The 25,273-nt window shown below is 38.2% G+C and overlaps 1 protein-coding gene across 1 annotated transcript in view; it reads left to right on the top strand.

Annotated features, from left to right (window-relative positions):
- Positions 1-3,502: 3,502 nt before the first annotated feature.
- Positions 3,503-25,273, top strand: part of LOC140228641 (actin-related protein 6-like) — a 68,082-nt gene continuing 46,311 nt past the window's right edge. Inside the window, exons 1-3 of the mRNA XM_072308890.1 lie at positions 3,503-3,579; positions 19,170-19,287; positions 20,351-20,543. Coding sequence (XP_072164991.1) covers positions 3,503-3,579; positions 19,170-19,287; positions 20,351-20,543 — 388 coding nt within the window. The remainder of the gene's footprint in view (positions 3,580-19,169; positions 19,288-20,350; positions 20,544-25,273) is intronic.

Below are 25,273 nucleotides of genomic sequence, written 5' to 3'. Positions count from 1 at the left end.
ACGTGTGTTTTAGGATGGGGAGCTGGTTTTAATGATAGGATTCCTTTAGTACCGAAAGGTTTTATCTTATAGCTTCTTCACCATCTATTGTGTCAGTGTCGTATATATATGTCTGTCTGTCTGTATATATATATATATATATATATATATATATATATATATATATATAAGAAGAAAGAGTCTCAAGTACGCCATGGATCCAACGATTACAAAAATTTTTATTACAAAATTTTCGGTCTGCCTCAGACCTTCGTCAGTGCAAAGACAATGAGGTCTGAGGCAGACCGAAAATTTTGTAATAAAAATTTTTGTAATCGTTGGATCCATGGCGTACTTGAGACTCTTTCTTCTTATAATTACAACATTCGAAGTCCAACACGTGGAAAATTCCAAGATGATATATATATATATATATATATATATATATATATATATATATATATATATATATATATATATATATATATATATATATATATATATATATGATATATACTAGGTGTTACAAAAAAATTCCCACTTTTGATCCTTAAAGGACAAGTTCACCTTCATTAACATAAGGATTAAGAGAATGCAGCAATATTAGTAGAACACATCAGTGAAAGTTTGAGGAAAATTGGACAATCGATGCAAAAGTTATGAATTCTTAAAACTTTTGTGTTGGAACCGCTGGATGAGGAGACTACTAATGCTCGTGATGTCATATGAGTACAACAGTATAAAGAAAATATAAAGACAAACTCTTTTCGCATAATAAAAGAGCACTTGACTTGCCTCTTTCTACAGGCAATGGGAATACTTTTACCCATAACATATGTCAGTAACGAGTCAAGGGAATGTGTACTTTTTTCAAAAGATGAAATTTTGTAAAATTCTCATTATTTTCGTTATATTGTTGTACGCATGTGACATCATACACTGCAGTAGTCTTCTCATCCAGCGGTGACTGCACAAAAACTTCAAAAATTCATAACTTTTGAACGGATTGTCCGATTTTCCTCAAACTTTCAATGATGTGTTCTACTAATAATGCTACATTCTCTCAATCCTTATGTTAATGAAGGTGAACTTGTCCTTTAATAGTTCAAAAACTATAGCACAGATAACACTGTCATTTATATGTGTAATAGCTGAATAGTGTACAATTTACTTGGAGGTGATTTGAATATAAGAGCATGAATCAGTTTCGTTACATTCATGATTAATTTCAAAGTTAAGTTCCAGATTTTGGTCAAATTTGAACCCTCTGTACAAAATTTGAACTTTACATAAGAACCAATGATGTATTGGTGCTTACAATGACCCTCTGCACAATAGACATGAATACCTCGAATGCCATCTTTTCAGAACTCTGCTGACAAGGCTTCCTGGTGACCAGAATTGAATAGTCCGTCAACTTGGGGAAGCATTCATTTCTTAATTTTGCATTGCATGTTTTAACAAACTTTTTTTTAAAATTAATCTTGGCTGAATACCAGGCCCGCTGTCAGGTACATTATGCTGGCAAGCGCCATTTATTTATGTAAGGATAACCTAAATAATCATTGAATCACAGATGCTTATCTCAGTGGATTAAAAGATTATTATTTCTGGTGGTACAAATGACCTTTTCATGCTCATGAGCAAAGTGGAAGTACGAACTGGCATAAGCAAGCATATTTCTTCACGCTGAATGAACAGAACTCTCACAATTCCAATGAAGTGTGAGGGATGAAAAATATCAAAACAATGGTTTTAATCTCAAAGGTCATCAATACGTGTTATCAATGCAAACTCTATGTTTATATCAGGAAAGTCATTCGAATTAGAATCAAATTGCATTATACGATATGATGGAAAGGAAATAACAAACAAACGAAAAAGTGAGAAAAAAAATGACCAACAACCCCCCCCCCCAAAAAAAAAAAATAAGGAAAGTGCCAAACTCTTGGTTTCGTCACAAGCTCTATCTAACCTGCAAAACCCACAACTCCAATGTGCAAAATCTTCTTTATGTAATAATCGAATACTAAACAATTTTCCTTTCTTTAATTATTTCTTCTTTGATCCAGAGTGTAAAAAGGGGAAAAAATACAGTTAAAATGTCAGATATAAACATTTCAGAGTATAGGATGACTAAAGGAACAATAACAGAGATGACATATCACATGCAGAAATGTAAAGGTTTATAGAGGTAAAACAATGACAGAGGTATCAAAGCACGGGTTTTAACTTCCCCCTTCTCAAATCACTAACCGTTTGCATTGCATTAAATTAGTTCTTCAGGTCAACAAGGAATTAAGAAAATTCAAAAATTCGCCATTTGCACTCCTTCTGTCACACATAAATGAACTGCGGAAATGCCATTGAACAATATTGATCCCTTCGAAGAACAGTCAACATTTTTACATGAACGGCATGCCCTGTTTTAGATATCATCCATGTATATTTTTCCATTCATGGACGAAAAGAAAAAAAAAAAAAACCTTGCCTTTTTTTTTAGCAATGCTATGACAAAGAACAAACATATTTTATCACAAACTCTTTTAGAAATTTAAAGGATTAAAAGATAAGTTGGGCTCAATGACGATGTTTAGAGAGTCGATCTATTCGGATGACATAGTTCAACATTGCAGCTTGTGAGTAGGACAATAGAGTATTGAAAAATGCAAAGCTCTAATTAAGATATGTGACACACTCTTCGAAAGTGTATCTTACCTATAATGAATCCATAGCCTGAGAAAGTCGACCACACCACTTCTGTGGTCCGTAGCTGTAAAATACTCACCCCATCTTTCTTGGCGCCATTCGACTCTTCTCAATTTCACACATCGACAGATATTACGAAATGCCAGAATCTTTTCCAGCTCAACTAGTTCAGGAAACGAAACGGATTGGATGACTCGATACCAACAAACTTGACAGTAGAACATCTAGCTATACTCTCGGCGCATCCCTTGTTTCTGTCTCCTTCTCGCAGAGCAGCTTCTCTTTTTATAGGTTCCCGTTTTGCCCTTGGCCATCTCCGACATCCTTCTTGCGGCTATAAACTGTTTCAACGAAAGATCTTGAGATTGCAATCTGATCACTTTGCAAATACTTTGCGCAAGAAAGACTGATAGCTTTCTTCGTTTTGAAGATTATCGAATACTGGGTGGAAGTACTATACATGAGTATAGCGAATAGTTTTATAGGCCCTACAGTACACTAGTTTTGGCGGTGTTCTGCAAAAGAAAGTGCAATATTACAGACAATTATGGTTCTATACAGTGTAATTTAACGGAGTATGACGTATGCATATCTTGAGTAGTTATTCATGATGGATCCAAAGCTTGATAATGACATTGGCAATGTGCTGGCCAGCGAAACTCTCCCTAATGAGGCCTCCCTCTCCCACCCCCTCACTCTCTGTTTATCATACTCCTCCTTCCGAGCACCGCCCCCAACCCTCCACGTCAACCGCGTCGTCAACCGCCTCGCCTCGATTCCGCGCGCGAGATTGACGTAGTGATTCAAATTCAAGATGGCAGCCCCCATTGTCATTCTGGACAATGGTGCATTCCAAGCAAAGATTGGCTTAGCAAGTGCCGACGAACCAAGGTATTCTTTATTACAATACTCAAGTTGAAGTTGACTATCGCTCTGCTGTGCAAACAGGTTCATATTTTTGGAACGTGTGACACTATACATGGGAGTTTTTCAGTTTTTCTGTTGAAATGAATACCATTGGCATGACCCGGTTGTCTCGTAGTCCCACGTGCTGTAACAGGTGTGGTGTATTACACAGCACTTATAAATTTAACAACGGTCTGCATGGTCTGTAGATCATCTAGAGCTCTAATAATTATGCTATCACTTTCTTCAAACTTGTGTGGTGGGTAGATGGACCACTTCACCGACATCGGGTTTCCGGTTAGCATTTACACGTACCACCTTGACCGAAAGATTGGTCTGTAAACTAGGGTCTAGATATAGTATCTCTAGACTCTAGCCTGACCAGACCGCTGTGCACAGCACAGCAGTCTGACATGTACTAGTGTTTTTAAACGTACGTAAACGACTGTCGCTTTTGACGGCAAGACCACAAAAATGTCTTTTATTTTGTTTGATTTTAACAGTAATACCACCCACCTATATCGTATGTTGCTGATGGTTGAGTTGAATTTGGTGTTTTGTTGGTATCCAAACCTTATTGTTGAATTTTTTGGAGTAGATTGTGCGATGATTCACAAAATTAACGAACAGCCACGAACGCTCAACCCGAGATACCGTGTTAGCATTTTACGTACGCCCGTGCGTTTCGTGTGTTACATAAAGCTTGTCGTCTTCTACCATGTATTTCCGCGCGTGCTGCTCTCATGATATGACGTCACTCCGACTACCTCCGACTACCATTGACTACCTACATTGTAGCATAGGAGAGTGATTGCCATTCAATAACACGCAGAAGATGAGGAGTGAAGCAATACGGACGCTCACAGACCTGATTTTAAGGACGGATTTCGGTAGGTTTTTGACGTAATAAAAAAAAAAATATGCATACCGATTATTGGATGATTATCATAGATTATGGGGATTCCCTATATTTTAGTTTTCCACGATTAAAAAAGATATTCATGAAGGAGTCGCACAACCACCACTGAAAAATGACAACGTCTGCGAAGGAGTAGACGTGCAGCCGCTGTTGCTTTGCGACAGCGGCTGCGTGTAGTTAGATATATCTCTGACTCTGGTTGTCGGGGACATGTTCCCCGGAGTCTCCAGAGCAGAGACTGCATCTGGTTTCACAGAATCCCTGCCAGTCTACAAATCTACTAAGAATAACATACATTCAGATATTCACTACCCCCAATATATAGCAAAGAAAGAGTTTTAGTGTACGGCACTGTACGCTGCCTGCAATTTAATCTATTATTATAATCGAGAGAGCTGTTTGTTGTAGAGGTATCTCCTCCGAAGCCGTCGGCTCCGGGCCCCCCAGACCGGTGTCGTCAGCAGCGGGAGGGTCTCTTCTATTCGGTCGGCCGGTTTTCGGCCGCGCTCCTCCTCCGTGTCGACGTCGAGAGCGGTACAAAAAACAAAGACAAACAAAAGACAAACAACAACATGCAGCGTTTGCGCGCTGGCGCGCCGCTGGCGCGCTGAACTCCCGCTTCAGTGGCGAAAGCTCTATCATCGTTCTTGGACGCACACATACGCACACGATGTATACGGGTTATATACAGGTCGCGCCAGCTCGCAGGCTCAGGTCGCACACACAGAACTCTATACAATCTGTGGTAGCACAGTGGGCATTCTTGCTCGCCCAGCTGATCGTCGTGGAGACATGATACACGCACTATGGGTACCGGGTACAGGCAATATTAACGCAGAGAGATATGTGTATGCATTGAGCCTGTCGCTGTGTTGCATTGCATATCATGATGCGTTCTCGGTACACGGGAAGCTACGAATGCAGTATTTTATTTTGCGAAATTACAGGATCCTGTGCAGCTCAGCTACGTCATTTAGTTTACTCTCAAGTTGGGTATCATTGTACTCGGACTGTTTAGCAGTGATCTCGACGGCTAAATATCCACTTAAATTTTGTCCTTGCCGATCGTGCCCTTCCATATCAGATATACAGGCCTGCGCCTGTGTATGTATTGACGATGGTTACAAGAAACACTATCTCCGTGCGGGCTCTCATATGGTAATACACGGCGCGGTCATACAAGGGCATTTACGTACAGTGTGCCATTGGCGTGCCCAAATGAAAATAAGGAATGCTGTTATTTTATTTTATTTTGCACAACTACAGGATACTATGCAGCTCAGGTACATCATTTAGTTTGCATTCAAGTCAGGTATCATTGTAGTCAGACTAAATATCCACTTAAATATCCACGGCTAAATATCCACTTAAATTTTGTCCTTGCCGATCTATTTCAGATTACACGCGCCGCTGTCCATTTGTTTACTGCATAACTGCTGTAAACATGAATATTCATAAGACACGTGCGAAGTGGAGGAAAACCTGGCTTTGCTGACCGCCTATTTTTGAAGTTACAAGTGGAAATAAAATGGATGGTTCTGTAGTCCGTCAAACGAAGTTTTGGTGATAAAAATGAAAAAGAGGGAGCAAATGAAGACAAAATTATTCTAATTCTTTCTCCCATAACGTGGGAAAAGATATATCAAAGAAAAAATACGAGGCCCTGAGACCCATGGATTCCCACGGGTGCCTACGTACTTATTAAACCTAATGACTATAATCTCCCCCTCCCCAAATGATAATGATTAAATGATCATAATAATAACAATAATGATAATGTACAGTCTCAAGCAGATAAACGGGTGAGGATATGTAAACATATTGTCGTTGTATGGGATTTTTTTTTTTTTTTTTTTTTAAATGACGACGTGTAAAAAAAAAAAATTATTCATGACATATGCCATTTTTCAGCTTTTTCATGAAGAGAAAAGATGTGTGTGCGTTGAAATTCCACGGGTGCTGCTAAGTTGATCTGTGATAACAGCAAGCGGGGTGATTTTAAAGTCCCATTCCATGAACTGGCTCCTCAACTCAAGTGTTAGGAGGGGATGGCCATGGGTAGAAGAGGGTGCAAAAGAAGAAAGAAGAAAATAGTAAATTTCTTTCTTTTTGACTACTAAAAACGTGGCAAAAATAATATGAATAAATTCAAAAAATATGAGGCCCTCAGACCCGTGGATTTCCACGGGTGCTGCTAGTAGGTTATAATGTAGTTAAATTTTCTACCATTTTGGGTAGTCGGGTGCGTTTAGAGTCTCCCATATCCGGCCAAATCCCTAAGGCCTTATCTGGATAAGCTCCGGTCCCAACATGTCTGTATATTAAAGACAGGTAGGACTTAACATATTAAGCATGATGTACATGCCGCCCATGTGGCAAGATGTAATTTAAAAAGAAGGCAAGCCTGGCATACATACATGTAAGCACAATCCGGAGAGTCGGGGGGGGGGGGGATGTTAAGATTAACCCTATTTTTGAATGCTATTTCAGGATTGTTCAGGAAAGATTTGAAAACTACACCAATTTAGAATATTTCAGGAAAGAAAGACCCCCTATAGATTATTTTAATATTTTTTGTGGATTTTTCCTGATTGGGGGGGGGGGGGGGGGGAGTGGGTGGGCTTCCTACAGGGGATGGCTTGTACACACAACATTTCTCAGCTAGACTCGTGAATTGTACCTGGGTCTATTTGGATTGGGACTCCGATGCGCTACAGACTGAGCCTAGTTACTACCCTAATCACCTCCGCCAAGGAAGAAGGTTATGTTTTTTTTCAATTTTTTTATTTCAATTTCAATTTATTGAAAACCAAACCAAACATAGTCCCCAAGAAGCACAGCTTGTGAGTTGGGCCTACTATAACACATAAGATATAAACAGTTATAACATATAAAAACATTTATAACATTTATAACATTCACAACATTTATAACAGTAATTTATAACACATTTATATTATACAGATGCACAAGAAAAAGAAAAAAAAATCTGAAACATTGAAGATAACATGAGTCCACTCCCCCCCCCCCCCCCGATAATGATATTTGAAATGTGCTAGAGCATCAATTGGTCACACACACACACACAAATACACACACATATAAACACACACACACACACACACAAGCTGTAGTAGTCTCCTCATCCAGCAGTTCCAACACAAACATTTTAAAAATTCATAACTTTTGCATCGATTGTCCAATTTTCCTCAAACTTTCACTGATGTGTTCTACTAATATTGTTGCATTCTCTCAATTCTTATGTTTATGAAGGTGAACTTGTCCTTTAAGAATGACACAAGGAACAGATGATTAAATTTTGGCACTGATCCAGGAATTTTTATGGATATTATGAAGGGTTTTCAATATTTTGGCCAGTAGGGTCGATGAACTTGGGAGTTCAAGCTGCGCGAATTTCAAGGCTGCCAACTCTCACGCATTGAGCGTGAGACTCACGCATTTTGGTCCTTTCTCACTCTAAAACTTTATTTCATTTGCATGCATTTCTATTGATCTCACTCATTTTTACTCCTAAATTATAGCATTGGCCTATGGGAGTCTCACTCTCAACTAGTTTCCAGTGTTGACAGCCCTGGAATTTGAGGTTTGCATAAGCCCACTTAAGTGTGTTCTCTAGTTTCTGCTAGGCCGGCGAGGCGCAACGCAGCTGGAAGTTGATGATACATGTAACAAAAGGCTTCTTCATTTGGAAATTGGGCAATTTTCACTATGCATTATAGAGTAGTATGTATGGATGAAAATCACTAATCTCATTTGGAGAACACAATCCGTGGTGGAAATGAGCTGCTTTGCGGAGGTCTGCGCTCTCAGAGTGCTTTTCTAGTTCAGTCATGCACACGTATTTTGCTGACTTTGACTATTATATTTCCACTTTTTGTCCCCGCCGAACAAGTTTTAGCAGGGTACTATGAAACGGGCTTCGTACGTGTGTGTGTCCGTGTGTGTGTGTGTGTGTGTGTGTATGTGTGTGCATCAAAATGTTCAATTTGCTACTTCTCTGTCATTTATGAGCCAATTTTGATTCCGTTTCCTTTATATGATAGCACTACATGGGAGCTTTGAAACTTCTTCACAGAATTTCAGTTTTGACCTTTGACCTTGACCTTTGACCTATATTGTACATTTTGCTAAAAAATGCTACTCCTTCACCATTTCTAACCCGATTTCGATTCTGTTTGCTTTATGTGATTGTACTAGGTGAGGGCTTCAAAACTTCTACACAGAATTTTGACCTTTGACTTCTTTGACCTTTGACCTTGATTTTTGACCTATATTGTACATTTTGCTACAAAATGCTACTCGGTCGCCATTTCTAACCCGATTTCGATTCCGTTTGCTTTATGTGATGGCACTAGGTGAGGACTTCAAAACTTAGAATTCTGACCTTTGACTTCTTTGACCTTTGAGCTTGATTTTTGACCTGTCTTGTACATTTCGCTACAAAATGCTACTCCTTCGCCATTTCTAACCAGATTTCGATTCCGTTTGCTTTATGTGATGGCACTAGATGAGGGCTTCAAAACTTTTACACAGAATTTTGACCTTTGACTTCTTTGACCTTTGACCTTGATTTTTTAACTGTATTGTTCATTTTGCTATAAAATGCTACTTCTGGCGGGGACATATATTACGCACCGCATAATTTCTACTTTTCCTTGTTTTATCCCTCAGCCACAATTGGCACAAAGTGTTGCTGGAGACACTTGATATTTCTTTGGGTTGTCCATCCACAATCATTTTTGTGGACAGTGTAACAAAAATTAATTGAGGTACCCTGATAAAACTTAGCATATGCAGGTATGAATGGACGATGTTGTAAACTTGTGGATGTACATGCTCCTGGTCAAAGTTGAAAGGTCAAGGTCAAATCCTTAAATGTCACCATTTCCCCCATATGTGTGCAATGCCAGGAGGTATTTTCTTGAAACTTGGTGTATGCATGTATTTAATACCAGATAAAGATTCTCTAGGGAAAGTTTTGGGCCAGTATTGTCATGAAAATTTATGTTACTAGATAGTGATTATTTGAAGAATTGTGGGCCATGGGATCAAAGAGAAAGGGTCAAAAGTCAAGTGAAAATGCTCAAATTCCCTAGTACTTGCTCTCCTAAACAATTCAGCCATTCATCCAAATGAAACCTATTTTAAGGAAAATAAACATTCAACAAATCTGCGACAAACATTTCATTTCAAGTTTTTGCCAATTATGTGAAACTATCATCTCACATTACATTCTAGACTTATTGGGAAAACCATGAGATATGGCAGAGGCATACCATCCAGGTGCCATAGCAACATTTCTAGGTTTTTATGCCTCCGCCTGAAGTCGCCGGAGGCATTGCATCATTATGTATGTTTTCGGGTTGCCCGTCCTTCTGTCCATGATAAATTTTGTGGACAGCATAACTAAAAAACCGTTTGAGTTGTCTTAATGAAACATGGTATGTATTAATGTATGAGTGGACAAAGTTGCACTTATCAACTTTTGGGTGCACATGCTCAAGGTCAAGGTCAAATGCTCAAAATTTCACTATTTTCCCCATATCTATGCAATGCCTGAAGGTATTTTCTTGAAACTTAGTATGTGTTGCCTGATAGAGATTCTCTAGAGGAAGTTTCGTGCCATGATGTCAAAGGTCAAGTGAAAATGCTAAAACTTCACCTTTTTCTCTACATCTCGGAAATGGTTCAGGTATAGGTATCTTCATGGAACTTAGTACATATCGTCGCTCTCACCACGAACTGGCATTTTAGCGCTCTAGCGCACGAAAGTTGATTTCGAGTAAATCGTGTTTAAAGATTTCATATTTTTAAACTTTATGTTTGAATGCGTTAATGGAATAAGATTACACTGAATTTGATATGTAGTCAATCTACATGACTCAGGCTTTTTATTGGAGTATTTTTTATGATCAATCATCCAGAATTTCGTCAGAATTAGCTTCCATACAGAAATGTCAGTTCGTGGTGACTAAAGAAATCGTTTTCCCGCTGTGCGCAGTCACCACGAAGTGACATTTTCAGTGTTGCGTATATACGCATTGTCAATGGAGTATCCAGCACAAATCATAAGAAATCGGGCAATCGTTTGTTTGTTCATATTTCTATACTTGAACTTAGTGAAAATATTTCAAAATTCACGTATGGGAATGAACAGCACACAGACTTTCTATAGATATGAATTGTGCTGAAATATCAGTTCTCAGTACGCCAATATGGGCTCCCAAACAAAAATGTCATTTTGTGAAAACTTCACTACACATTCCGAGGTTTTGACAAAGAGACATAAATGCGCAGTCTCACATTATAATACAGGGTGTACACAGACATTATGGGTACACACAGACAAACACACGCAATCACACCCCCCCACACACACACCCACACCTTCACACACAACACACATACACACCCACAGAAGCTCACACAGCTACACGTATATGCAGTATGACATATTCAGCCATCTCGACTAAAACAAAAAAGGTGACTTTTCGGTGACCTTTGGGTACTCACCATCTCCCCCTCCCCCCCCCCCCCCCCCACCACGTGTCATATTATGAAAAAAAATGCGACATGCAAAACAAATGCAAAACTAAACAAAAACAAACAAACCAAAAAGGTGGGGGGTGGGGGGGAGGGGTCGAGGCACCGAAAATGGTCAAAAATGGTCTGAAAAATAAAATCAAATTTGGCTCGGGGGGGGGGGGGGGGGGAAGGCCCGCTCGCCCCACCCCCCCACTAAATCCTCGCCTGGACACAATAAACAATTGTGTAACACATACATGTGATCGAAACACTCTTCTGGTACAATACAACAATATGAGAATGCTGATCATCATCCCAAAGGTAAACAAGTATGCAAATGATTGAAAGAAAATGACATTTTCATCAATATCCAAATTTGTTTTATTTCATAACACTGGCACTGGTTTTTTCATTAAAAGAATTCAAAAGCATATGTTTGATTTATTGTTGAATATTTCTAAGATTTGATTAAAGAAAAGAATGTGATTTGTGAGCTGTACCATGTTGTTCAAAAGGGAAAAAAAATCAGTTTCTGAAACAAAAGTATATATACGTTTTCCCGGCCAATTTCACACTTTTGTCAGTCCATTTGATAAAAGGTTCATTCAATTTAGCGTTTCGATCAATGAAATTCGCACATGTGTCTTTCAAATTCGTAAAACGGGCATTCAAATTGGCACCTGCTCTTCAGTCATTCAAATTCGCCAGCACTGGCGGAAAATGGTATTTCAGTCATTCAATTTCGTGTATGGGCAGTCAAATTCCAAACATGTTCATTCAAATTGGCGTAATGTTATTTCTATTTTGAAAAGGTGAGAACCGTGATTTATACGTATTCAATTGTGAATTTTTGTTTCATCCACACACTGTTAAGTATATAGTAAAGGTATCTTTGACCATAAATAACTCAAGTTTGTTGTTCTGTAACGCCCCTCTTCTTTCATACATGTTATCAGAACTACACATGCACCAGTACCATAGATTCACTTCACTTTCTTATGTCCAGTCATGGCAGCATGAGTTAGATACAGGCGTATCTCTCAAGAAGACAGGGAAAGAATCAAAGAAGCATTTGAGGGTAATAACCTTGACAAATTGATGGCTAGAGCTGATCCAAGAACTTTATTCCTAATGATGATTAAGGCAATATAGCACCCACCAAATGAAAATAATGAAACCTGTAGATGAAAGAAATAATGCACGATGTAAATTGAAACCTCCTTCTCCCAATTAATGTCAAAACAAACTTAAGATTAATGTATCTGTGAATGAAATAATGCTATCGAACATTTTAGACACATACACATAAAAATATACATTGTATTTTGAAATTACTGTTGCAAAGGTTTATCAGAATAAAGAATGAATACGAAAATATGAAATGTTATGATGCTTGCAAACAATACCTATGATGACTGAAAATGAAAAAAAAAAAGGGAATGAAAGCATAAACGTGTCTGCTAAATTGACTGCAGTAAATGCGAAATTGGATGCCCAAGAATGAATTTGAATGAACGAGCGCAGCGTATACGTGATCACGTGACTATATCATGCTAAACTGAATGAACGATTTTCGAAATGGTGCTTGTCGGACGAATTTGAACTGAAAAAGTGCTGATTTGAATGATGTTAAAGGTAATTTGAATGCTCCAAAATGAATTTGAATGAAAAGATTATACAATTGAAATACCGAATATGCCATCTAGGCTAAATTGTGCTAAATTGAATGCAGCAATTAGGAATTGGACTGAAAAAAGTGCGAAATTGGCCGGGAAAAACTATATTAAACGGATGCTATCACTATATCAAATGGAATTTACGAATAACTATCTCCATATCTACAAACCATCGCCATGAGGTTTAATCAAACTGCAACAACCATATCCCGGAGAAGTATGATGAAATTCGTTACTTTCACTTCTAGAAGCACCTAACAAACTTTCTGAAGTGAAAGTTTCGGGGCTCCATATTTACACAGCAGCAGAGACAGTGAAAGCATAATATAGAGCTACACATCTAACAAATTTGAGAAACTGGAAACATAGTAAACAATGTTCTTACGACTATAAACAGCATATCACCTATTACACATTCCCTATACTGCGGTATATCGAATTGGGAAATGTTTCATGCTGAGCTCACATGGTTATTATGAAATAAAATGAATATAGTAATACATAATTGTTCAGCTTTTTTAATGGAAGAGTGAGTCGTTGTCAGGAGCATTGCTACTTCCATCAGGAGAAAAGTCTGTCTCACCCCACATGACTGTTGGAAGCGCCTAGCTAGTTACGCCCACTGAAACAGATTTGACCTCATAAGTAGGCACCTATTTTCACTTAAAATGCTTAAAATAACATCAGGTAATTTTTAATTTTGTGCTTCCCACTGTAAAATTGACACATTTTTGTGTTTGGAGATGAATACTTTGCTCACACCTTTTTTTTTGTGATGAATTGTGAAATTATGGAATATTTACCAATGTTAGTACAATGGAGGTGATTCATGATGGCTATACAATGGGATGGGTCCATTTTAGTCAAGGGGCTTGTTTTACACCTGCTTGCCCCCACCTCTGCTGCTGTCCAGCCCTCGCGACCGCGACCCCTGCAATCTAGTCCAAGAGCATTAGGTCAAAATATGCTTAAACCTGGAAATTTCTGGTAACAAGCTGATTTTTTCAGGATAGGTCCGGGAATATGTCTAGAATAACGTACTAAAAGTCCTCTGAATCCTCCTTGAGCGTTTTCCGCAATCCAAGATGGCGTCCAAAATGGCCGCCATTTTCTGAATATCGTTATTACCTTTCAACCAGGCAACCCAATACAAAATTTAAGTGTCTAAATATATCATGTTTTGAAACATGAAGAACTCAATAAAATACATATGAAGAGATGTTGACTGACACAAGCTCCGTAATCAAAGACGGCGTCCAAAATGGCAGTCATTTCCTGAATATCTTTAATACCTTTCAACCAGGTAACCAAAATACAAACTTTGAATGTCTAAATTATATGTTTTGAAGCAATATGTCTAGAAAAATGTCTAGAATAACGGACTAAAAGTCCTCATAAATCCTCCTTGAGCGTTTTCCGCAATCCAAGATGGCGTCCAAAATGGCTGCCATTTCCTGAAATTCGTATAACTTTTCAACCAGGGAACCCAAATACAAAATTTAAATGTCTAAATATATGTTTTGAAGCATGAAGAACTCAATGAAATACATATTAAGAGATGTTGATGCACACAAGTACCGTAATCCAAGATGGCGTCCAAAATGGCCGCCATTTCCTGAATATCTTTATTACCTTTCAACCAGGCAACCCAATATAAAATTTAAGTGTCTAAATATATCATGTTTCGAAACATGAAGAACTTAATAAAATACATTATGAGATGTTGATTCACACAAGTTCCGTAATCCAAGACGGCGTCCATAATGGCAGCCATTTCCTGGGTATCTTTATTACCTTTCAACCAGGTAACCCAAATACAAAATTTAAATGTCTAAATATATGTTGTGGAGCATGGAGAACACATTATAATACATATTAAGAGATTTTTAAGCACGCAAGTACCGATAAAACCGCTCGAACTTTTCCTAGCATGCAAAATGGCCTGTAAAATTGCCGGCAATAACAATTTTATCTCACAATACTATTATGTAAATTACATATCAATATAATGCTGATTAACATGTGATTTTTCTTCCGAAAAATATTCAAAAACATTTTTATTAAAAATAGTTCTTATATGTAAAGTATACAAATTGAAAGATTCGAATGTTAAAATCAAGGAGTGTGTCCTTGCAACGAGAGAAACATTTCACCATTAGTTTTGTTGCCAAACAGACAGCTTACTAGAAGGCGATATTTTTTACCACATGGTCTATCATCGTCACCCCAAGCACTTGAGATGAACATTTAGTGCTAGCCTCTTTCTTTTTTAACCAACGCATTTAATGTCTACCATAAGGTGAGTTGCATTTGAAACTGTCAGTTATCACTTAGGAAGTAAAAAGAGTTCTTTTTGGCTGTTTGGTATCTGTACTACATACATGTTCAACATAAGTGTAATGTGCCACAAAATAATGTGCAATTTATCACATGACAGTGAATTTCTGTGCATGCCGTCTATTACTCCACCTAAAAACATAGTGATTAAATTATTTCATTCATTTCATGTAGAATAGATAAATGATAGATAGAAATAAGAGAATATAACACTCGTAGTTATTGGTACATGGAGAAGGGATACTCCACTCCCACACGAGGGATTTTTCTTTTAGACTTGAAGATGAAATATGCATGACATGGTAGTGCACATGTTTGGTAAAATATTGAATTGTTTCCATCAAAGAGTAAGAAAAATATAAAGTGGTATTCAGAGAAACGGGCAACGGGAGGGTATGGAAGGGGGATCAGCCCCCCCCCCCCCCCCCACATGAGGGAGATTTTGCATTTTCAGACTTGATATTCAGACATCTGATGCACCCTATTGGTGAAATATTAGATTTTTGTTTCCATTAGAAAGGAACGAAGGATGGCAAGTGTCACCAGTGTCGTCTACGCGTACCCTGACCTTCCAATCACGATAACCTGGTTGCATTTCATGAAGCGTTTTGTCTGCCAAATTTGTTTGACAAATTTGCTCTCGGCCAATCATATTCAAGGATTTGAGTAGCTTATAACGCTTTGTCAAAAAAAAAAAATTGACAAAATGCTTCATGAAATGCCCCCCTAAACAACCTGCCATCAATGCCTCTGAAATCCCACAAGCCAACCTAGATTTCCCTCCCATCACTTGACATGCTTGCTTGAAAGCTTTGGCCCCCAAACTGATCCAGTGCAGATGCTGGTCTGATGCCATCTCTGATACCACCCAAGTTACCTACAATACTGTCTCTGGCATGGCAACAAAGCCAAAGGGCTTCAACGGGTGGTGAAGCAAATCTTCATGTCTTCATCCTGTTTCTATGGCAAATGATTACCCTCTGACCCCTGAGGAAGTGCTGAACATCATCGTCAGATATGGTTGCAATTAAGGCAATTACAGAATTGATATGCATCTTTAGCCTGAGAATCCTGCAAATTTGGGGCTCAGTGATGTCACCTGCTGCCAAACATCAAATTAAAGAGATCTTTGAAAACAATAAAAAAGGACAGTTTTAGTTTTAAGACAAGAATGAATGACCTCAAGATGTCAAAGTGTATAAATCAACACCTGGGGACTTTGAGAAAATTAAAAGAGGTACCTCACATTGCTCCTTGGTTGATGTTTAATAAATAGTTTGTACAGTATTGCGTTTGGACAGTTTCGTTTATGACTTCACCAGTTTTTGTTGTTGTTTTAATTCAAGAAGAAAATCAAGTTTGCTCGATAATATCAAGGCGGTACACCTAAATTATATCATATCGCAGCGATGGAGGTTATGATCCATTTCAAAATCGCTTCAGGACCCCCCCCCCCCCCCACTCCTTGCTGAAAAAAAGCTACATTGTAAAGGGTTTTTAGTTTTGTCATTAATGTCCGATGTGTTTTTGTCAGCAACCATGTATCTCTGTATCTACTGTATAGGATTTTTCTGTACCTTATTAATAATGGTTTTAGGGGAATGCATATTAGAAGCTTTGCTTCCGAGCTTCCCCTTCATTTTTAACATTATTTGATAAATACCATGCACCTGGGCCTCTTGATATATTGTGTAAGTATAAAATTTTTATATTCAACCTGCATGTAGAACATGATGGTTTATTGATTTTTTTTTTTTGCGTGATGTTAAGTGCACTTTTAATCTTTGTTGAAACAAAATAAAAGATATATGAAATTGTATTAAACATCGTAAGGCTTATGAATATTAAATGCTCAAAACTCCATTCATAATTCCTAGTAAGAATCCTAATTTATGTGGTAAATTAGGACTTTTGCATCACAAAAGAATAATTTTTTTTTTTTTGTTCAGAACATTCTTCAGATATATGATCAGCACTAAATGCTAATAAACAACTGCATGTCAGAAAAAAATGAGCAAATTGGTTTTCTATTTCCACATATATTTTTGTTATTCATCTTATACAGGAGAATAAGAGTGGCAACCATTTTAAATTTTTTAATTTAAAAGAATAAAAATATGATAGGCCCTCTATATTGTAAGTGGCACCCAATACATTTCTATTGCACACGCAACACATTATAACAGCGTAGGTACGGGACTGGAAGTACAGTAAATTTGTTCTATATTTCCATGCAAATTTTTTGCCATTCATATTGTACATGAGCATACAAATGGCGGCCATTTTGAATTGAAAATGAACTTTAAATACTAAATGAACCTATATGAAATGAAAATTCTCCTGCAAATGCAGATGGAGTAACTCTAGACCATAAATGTACAAATTTTAGTGGAATAATTGGTCATAGAATGCACATTTTTTGTGATTATCACGGCCAAATTAGCATATTTGGCGGCCATTTTGGATTTTTGCATTTTGCCGAAAATGCTCAAGGTTTCGCGAGTGGCATCAATCAGATTTGGAAACAGCACCCTTGAATTGACAAGAAACCATTAAAAAACATTGTATGTATATGTACATGAAGAGTTTGTTTGCAAAAACCGATAAGTCCATTTTTGAAGATTTTGAAGTATGGTCTCTGTGATAAAGTACAAAATAATACCTTTTAAATGATATATTGGTCACTAGATATAAAGGTACATTTTTGAAGTTATGGTCAAAAGAAGCAAAAATTTTCTTATTATTCTCTTCATTTTTCTTGACCTTTAATCGCAAATATCTCCATTTGGCAAATATGGACTTATCGGTTTTTGTGAACAAACTCGTCATATATATATATATATATATATATATATAAATTTTAGGTGCCTTCTGGCCTGGACTAAAGAGGCATTTTAGTGCGCGTTGCAAAGTGTCTCTTTTGTGATATCTTGATCGGTGGATTTAGTTACAAAGTTAATTTTCACAAAGAGACATTTCAGCGCGCGTTGCAAAGTGTCTCTTTTGTGATATCTGAATCCGCGTGTTTAGCTAAATGTCGTTTGATGTGAACGTCATAATTACGTAACCATTGAAATATGAGTCTCCAAATTTTTAGCAGGAATGTAAAGGGTCTATAGTACTATCGAAAAATGTGAAAATCTCGAAAACGTGAAATCCAACCATTTTTAACTAAAATGCCAGTTCGTGGTGACAGCGACGATATGCATGTACTACCTGACAGCGATTATCTTGAGAATTTTGAGGTCATGGGGTCAATATTTCTCTCATATCTATGCAATGCCTTAAGGTAGAATAGTGTATTTTACATGTATTAAACAATAGAGATTTTCTTGGAAGGTTTTTGGCCAAAAGGTCAAGGTCAAGTGAAAATTCTAAATTTCACGTCATCCTTCTTTTCTTGGAAGTGGCTCAAGGTATCATCATGAAACTTGGTACTTACAAGTATTTATGCATGACTGCCTGACAGTGATTCTCTCTGGAATTTTAGGGTTACTTGGGTGAAAGGTCAAGGGTTAGAGGCCAGGTTAAAATGCTAAAGTTTTACTATCTACATGTAATGCTGAAGTTACACTTTTTCTCCATACCTCAGAAATTACTCAATGCATAAAGTGATAATAGGGGCAAAGTCAAGTAAAGATCCTCAAATCCCTCAAACGCCTGGTCTCTTAAACAATATGGCCATTCATCCAATTAAACCTAGTTCATTGAATTTATGACAAACGTATCATTTTCATATTTTGCCAATGATGTGAAACTGTCGTCACACATAGTCAAGATGTACTGTAGACCTATTGGGAGAACCATGCATAATGGCGGAGGCATACCAGTTACCACAGCGACATTTCTTGTCTTTGTTTGTTTTGTTATTTTGCTAACATAACACAGTTTTACTCCAATGCCTTTAATGTCAAGTCAAGTTGAACACATAATGCATCTCATCTAGAAATTAAAAAATTGAGCATGTTGAGTGAATACCTGCTAAACAAGGGCATCTATCCATGTATCAGCTTGTGACAGTTTTAAAAGGGAAGAATTCTTTCTTTATTTTTCACATGACAGTTTCTCTTACTCTTGAAATTTTATGGTTGTTGCAGACTCATTCCAAACTGCATTACTAAGTCAAAGAGTGAGCGCCGGAAGCACTTCATTGGTAACCAGATAGAAGAATGCAGAGATTTATCAGCCCTTTACTACATGTTACCATTCCAAAAGGTGAGGTTACAGCACAAACATTTCCTCTACCTAGTCCCTTGACTTTCCTCGATCCTAGCTATTGGTAGCAGTATTGGGAAAAACAAGTTCGAGACTCACTAATGTACAAATGTATATGTATGTTTGCTTTGCTTACATAGTATTTTTAGGAGTAATTCTTTGAACTGACCATGCAACTAAGTGTGTTGAGTGGAATAACTCAAATAAAATGTAGAAGAGCTTAGTTGAATGTAAATATTAAAGATTTTAGTCATGTGTAAAAGAATGTAGATCTGGATGAAATTCTCCTACGTCATGAGAAGACTAAATGTTCATCAGTCATCAGATATGTATTAGATCATCATGTATGACAGCTGAGACATCAACTTGTGCAGTAGAGACTTCTTGGAATTATACAGTCATAGATGCATTTCACTATGTGTGAAGTATTATTTGATTTAAAGGACAAGTTCACCTTCATTAACATAAGGATTGAGAGAATGTAGCAATATTAGTAGAACACATCATTGAAAGTTTGAGGAAAATCGGACAATCCGTTCAAAAGTTATGAATTTTTGAAGTTTTTGTGCAGTCACCGCTGGATGAGAAGACTACTGCAGTGTATGATGTCACATGCATACAACAATATAAGGAAAATATAAAGAGGATTTCACAAAATTTCATCTTTTGAAAACAGTACACATTCCCTTGACTCGTTACTGACATATGTATTGGGTAATATTATTCCCATTGCCTTTAGAAAGAGGCAAGTCAAGTGCTTTTTTATTATGCGAAAAAAGTGAAAATATGTTGAATTTTCTTTACATTTTCTTTATACTGTTGTACTAATATGACATCACGAGCCTTAGTAGTCTCCTCATCCAGCGGTTCCAACACAAAAATTTTAAAAATTCATAACTTTTGCATCGATTGTCCAATTTTCCTCAAACTTTCACTGATGTGTTCTACTAATATTGCTGCATTCTCTCAATCCTTATGTTAATGAAGGTCAACTTGTCCTTTAAAGTGTTGCATCATTTCAAAAATATTGATTATGTTTCTCCCTTACTGCATTCGGAGACAGGGCTACCTTGTCAACTGGGACGTACAAAGGCAAGTATGGGACTATATGTTTGGCAAAGAACTCATGGCTCTTGACTGTCCAGACACCACTGCAGTCATCACCGAACCCTACTTCAATTTCTCTTCGATTCAAGAAGCAATGAATGAGATTTTCTTTGAGGAGTACCAGTTCAAAGGTCTGCTGCGAATAAATGGTAAGTAGCATAAACCAAATCTTTCTCTGTTCTCTCAGGAGAAAGACACATTTCACTCCTGTCATATTGGTTACACCCCAAAGTTTGTGATGTGGGGTACAAAAATGATAAATCATAGCTCCCACTTTGCCAAGTTGTAATCAGTAAGTATTGAAGTGCTTGTCTTTAATGAGTGTCAACTGAAGTCTTTGGAATATTGCTTTTTGTATCTTAAGTATTCCATGTGTGCTGTATTATGCAAGCCCGAGTGAATATGTTATTCACTCATTATTGTTATTATTAACAGTGTGGACTATGAGTAATACCTAACGTGATATGACTATGATGGTGTGAGATATGAGTTAACAGACAGAGCATGATGTGATTGACACTGAGTTTGCTGAGAGTTACAATGATTTACGCATGAGTTACCATGTAAACAGTTTTCTAATTTTAGTGGGAGCTTGGTGCAAGTGTTGTTGAAATTCCATAATGTGACATTATGTGCAGAACTTACACTGGAACAATTTTACTTCTGCAAAGATGGCTTTTGGCTGTGCTCTAGGAAGTTTGAAGTTTGAGTTGAAGAGTCATGTTTTATGTGGACCTCCCCTTCCATTTGTCCCTTCTTTTCACCATGACAATGTTTCTTGGCCGTGTTTGTCATGTTTCATAGCTGTGCCTACCATTCCTGGTCCAAGATCTGTTTTTGATATTCTGTGTCAGAATTTCAGTTTTTCGTCTCCTTCTCATTTTCAGCGTTATTCTCTGCCACCTTTTCTATTTATTATTGTATCCCCCGAACAGAGTTCGGAGGATACTATGGATTTGGCCTCGTTGCGCCGTGTCCGCCGCAGAGATTTTCTTGTTAGCGCTCTTCTGACTGCAGTTCTTCTTAGATCATATTCAAATTTGGCATGAAGGTGTATTATGGTCAAATGAAGACCCCTATTGTTTTTGGTGATGGCGCCCTCGCTTGTTCCGTCTTTATACATGAAAAGGTAAATTTAACAGGGTCTGCTTGTGTGTGCGATGCTGGCGTTGTTTCTTCACCAATTTTTTTCAAATTTGGTATGTACAGTGTAAATGTATCTTAGTCAAATCTATACACCTATACCTATTGATAATGCTGCCCTCAATGTCCCACCTTTTACAGGGTCAAAGGTCACCCTGATCATGTCAAAATTTGCAAAAGTGCTTATTTATGCAATAACTTGATTGTTATTCATATTCATGAAATTCTTCCGTCGAGATGTTTTCATTGCAACTGATTGACAAATTGCCCCACATCGACGTAAATAAGCACTGAATTGATCAGTGTTTTAGTAGTAGCCATGATCAAAAATCATGGGCGTACATACTCGAGCAGGATTCGAACCTACGACCTCCTGATCACCGGACAGGCGTCATCTCCACTAGACCACCGAGCTTTCGCCCGACAGCAAGTGTTGGTTCTAATCCTTACAGCATGCAGCGGGTACTGCTTTGTTATTCATATTCATGAAATTCTTCCGTCGAGATGTTTTCATTGCAACTGATTGACAAATTGCCCCACATCGACGTAAATAAGCACTGAATTGATCAGTGTTTTAGTAGTAGCCATGATCAAAAATCATGGGCGTATATACTTGAGCAGGATTCGAACCTACGACCTCCTGATCACCGGACAGGCGTCATCTCCACTAGACCACCGAGCGGGTACTGCTTTGTTATTCATATTCATGAAATTCAAGAATTTCATGAATATGAATAACAAAGCAGTACCCGCTGCATGCCAGAAGGATTAGAACCAACACTTGCTGTCGGGCGAAAGCTCGGTGGTCTAGTGGAGATGACGCCTGTCCGGTGATCAGGAGGTCGTAGGTTCGAATCCTGCTCGAGTATGTACGCCCATGATTTTTGATCATGGCTACAGTACTACTAAAACTCTGATCAATTCAGTGCTTATTTACGTCGATGTGGGGCAATTTGTCAATCAGTTGCAATGAAAACATCTCGACGGAAGAATTTCATGAATATGAATAACAAAGCAGTACCCGCAGCATGTATAAGGATTAGAACCAACACTTGCTGTCGGGCGAAAGCTCGATGGTCTAGTGGAGATGACGCCTGTCCGGTGATCAGGAAGTCGTAGGTTCGAATCCTGCTCGAGTACGTACGCCCATGATTTTTGATCATGGCTACTACTAAAACACTGATCAATTCAGTGCTTATTTACGTCGATGTGGGGCAATTTGTCAATCAGTTGCAACTTGATTGTTACTCAACGGATTTTATTCAGACTTGCTAAGGAGGTGTATTGGTGGTCATTCTACATGAAGGACACAACAGTTTGTGGTGACGGCGCCCTTAGTGTTCTGACTTGGATGCCATGTCACATTTCTTGTATATGCCACATTTCTCATCAGATTTTCTTCAATTTGGCAAAAAGGTGCATTATAGTGAAATGAAGATGCCTATTGTTTTTGGTGATGGCGCCCTCGCTTGTTCCGACTTTATACAGAAAGCGCTAAATATTTCAGGGTCTGCTTGTGTGTATGATCCTGGCTGTGTTTCTTGACTGATTTATTTATTTTTTTCAAATTTAGTATGTAGACATATTATAGTCAAATCTAGACACCTTTACATATTGATACTGCTGCCCCCACTGTTCCACCTTTTACAGGGGTCAAAGGTCACCCTGATCAGGACAATATTTGCAAAAATGCTTATTTATGCAATAACTTGATTGTTACTCAACGGATTTTACTCAGACTTGCTAAGGAGGTGCATGGGTGGTCATTCTACATGAAGGGCACAACAGTTTGTGGTGACAGCGCCCTCAGGGTTCCGACTTGGAGGCCATGTCACATTTCTTGAATATGCTCTATAAGCCACATTTCTTGTTGGATTTTATTCAAACTTGCTGTGGAGGTTTGTGGGGGGGGGGGGTTATTCTAGGTAACAAAAGTTTCCATTGACAGTGCCCTCATTGTTCCCACTTTGAGGATGTCATGTCATATTTCTTGTATGTGCTATACTACAGCTGTACAAAACTGTACATGTAACCTCATTTCTCATGGGATTTTATTCAGACTTGCTAAGGATCGGTGAATGGATGGTCATTCTACATATACATGTAGGACACAACAGGTTGTGGTAGTGGTGCCCTCAGTGCTCCAACTTGGATGCCAGTCACATTTCTTGTGCCTGCTCTATCAACCACATTTCTTGTCTGATTTTATTCAAACTTGCTATTGAAGTTTATGGGGAGTTATTCCAGGTAACAAAAGTTTTCATTGCCAGCACTCTCATTGTTCAAACTTTTATAGGATGACATGCCATATTCCTTGTATGTGCTATATATACCAGCCTCATTTCTTGTCGGATTTTATTGTATCCTGCGACAGTTGCCATATTATACAACATTCTTGCCTAAAAAGTAATCCAGATGGGGTATGGGAGACGGATTCGGGGGATACATGTGCTCGAACGGGTCTCCTGTGCGAGTGCTCTAGTTTTTTTTTTTTCCAGCACCATTTATCCTCGGCATTTTGGGGCTTGATGCAATAGCAGTAGCTCATTTGTTTTGCGTCCAAGTGCGTTTAGCTTTTCTATGAGGATGATTTTGATCAGGTGTGATTATTCTGTGTAGTACAGTATAGTATGCAATCTTGTAGGATCCTTTATGTGTTTTTTTTTTGTTTCTTGTTTTTCTTTGCTAGTTCAGCTTTAGAAGAGACATCAGGAACAGTGATCTATTACTTGATCTACTCCCTCTTCGCTGTAATACCTGTTTAATCTTAACTCTAATGGTCTAACCCTGTTTTGTTTGCAGCCGGTTCGTCTAGTGACCATAAGTCCAATTGCCACGTAGCCTCATGACCACTTTGTCTACTTTAAAGGGGAAGTCCGGACGATTATCAGCCGTTTCCCGTGTAAAGAACAATATTTCATGAACCTATTACCCTTTTCCCAACGAGAAAAGACCATCAGATATGTTTTTTTTTTTTTTAAATAAGGTAATTCTTCATGTTCAAATCCGTCGCGAGCAGCCCTTCGTACTATCTGTCCCAGTATGCATTGCGCGTGACGTTTCAGAATCACTTTCCTCAGCAGAGCACCGCGAGCGCAGCCCAGCTACGCATCGATCTCCCATTGCACTGCTGACTGCGGCGCGGTATCTGCATGCCTGCCGAGGTCTGCCTAGTTGGCGCTACCACAGGAGTCCGTACACTGTTTTAGGAGTGCTGTTGCCATATGCTGTATTTCTTTATTCAAATGATCTTCGGTATATATCTATATAAAATCCGTCAAAGATTAATGTAAAATAGTTGCAATGTTATAACATTTTCATTTTATTGAAATATTATATGTATTGTAATACTGCCATACTTATTAGTGTCCATCCAATCACTTATAACAATTCAATGGCTATTGTTGTCATCAGAGAGATCAGGCATTTACGTACCGTCTGCTGCTGCCAGGTGCTATCACAATCCGCGATCGTTTTTTTTTTTTTTCGACTTCTGAGTGTAAAAAATCTCAAATCAGTCTGTCAATTTCAGGATTATTGCCTCTCTTGTTGTCCGAGACTGTTGAGTATACTCTGACGGTGGTAAATTACGACAGTATAAACTTGAACCGCGGAAGAAACGCCAGCGCCAGCTTCATATTAGTACTGCCGCTGCCGGTAACTGCGACCAGCAGCCCCATACACATAGCGTAATGGGACTGTGTACTGTAGCATTCAGGATCATGATCGGGTAGCA

This window comes from Diadema setosum, chromosome 5 (genome assembly GCF_964275005.1).
Source record: "Diadema setosum chromosome 5, eeDiaSeto1, whole genome shotgun sequence".
In the NCBI taxonomy this organism is placed as follows: Eukaryota; Metazoa; Echinodermata; class Echinoidea; order Diadematoida; family Diadematidae; genus Diadema; species Diadema setosum.
This window is presented reverse-complemented; position numbering and strand designations above follow the sequence as displayed.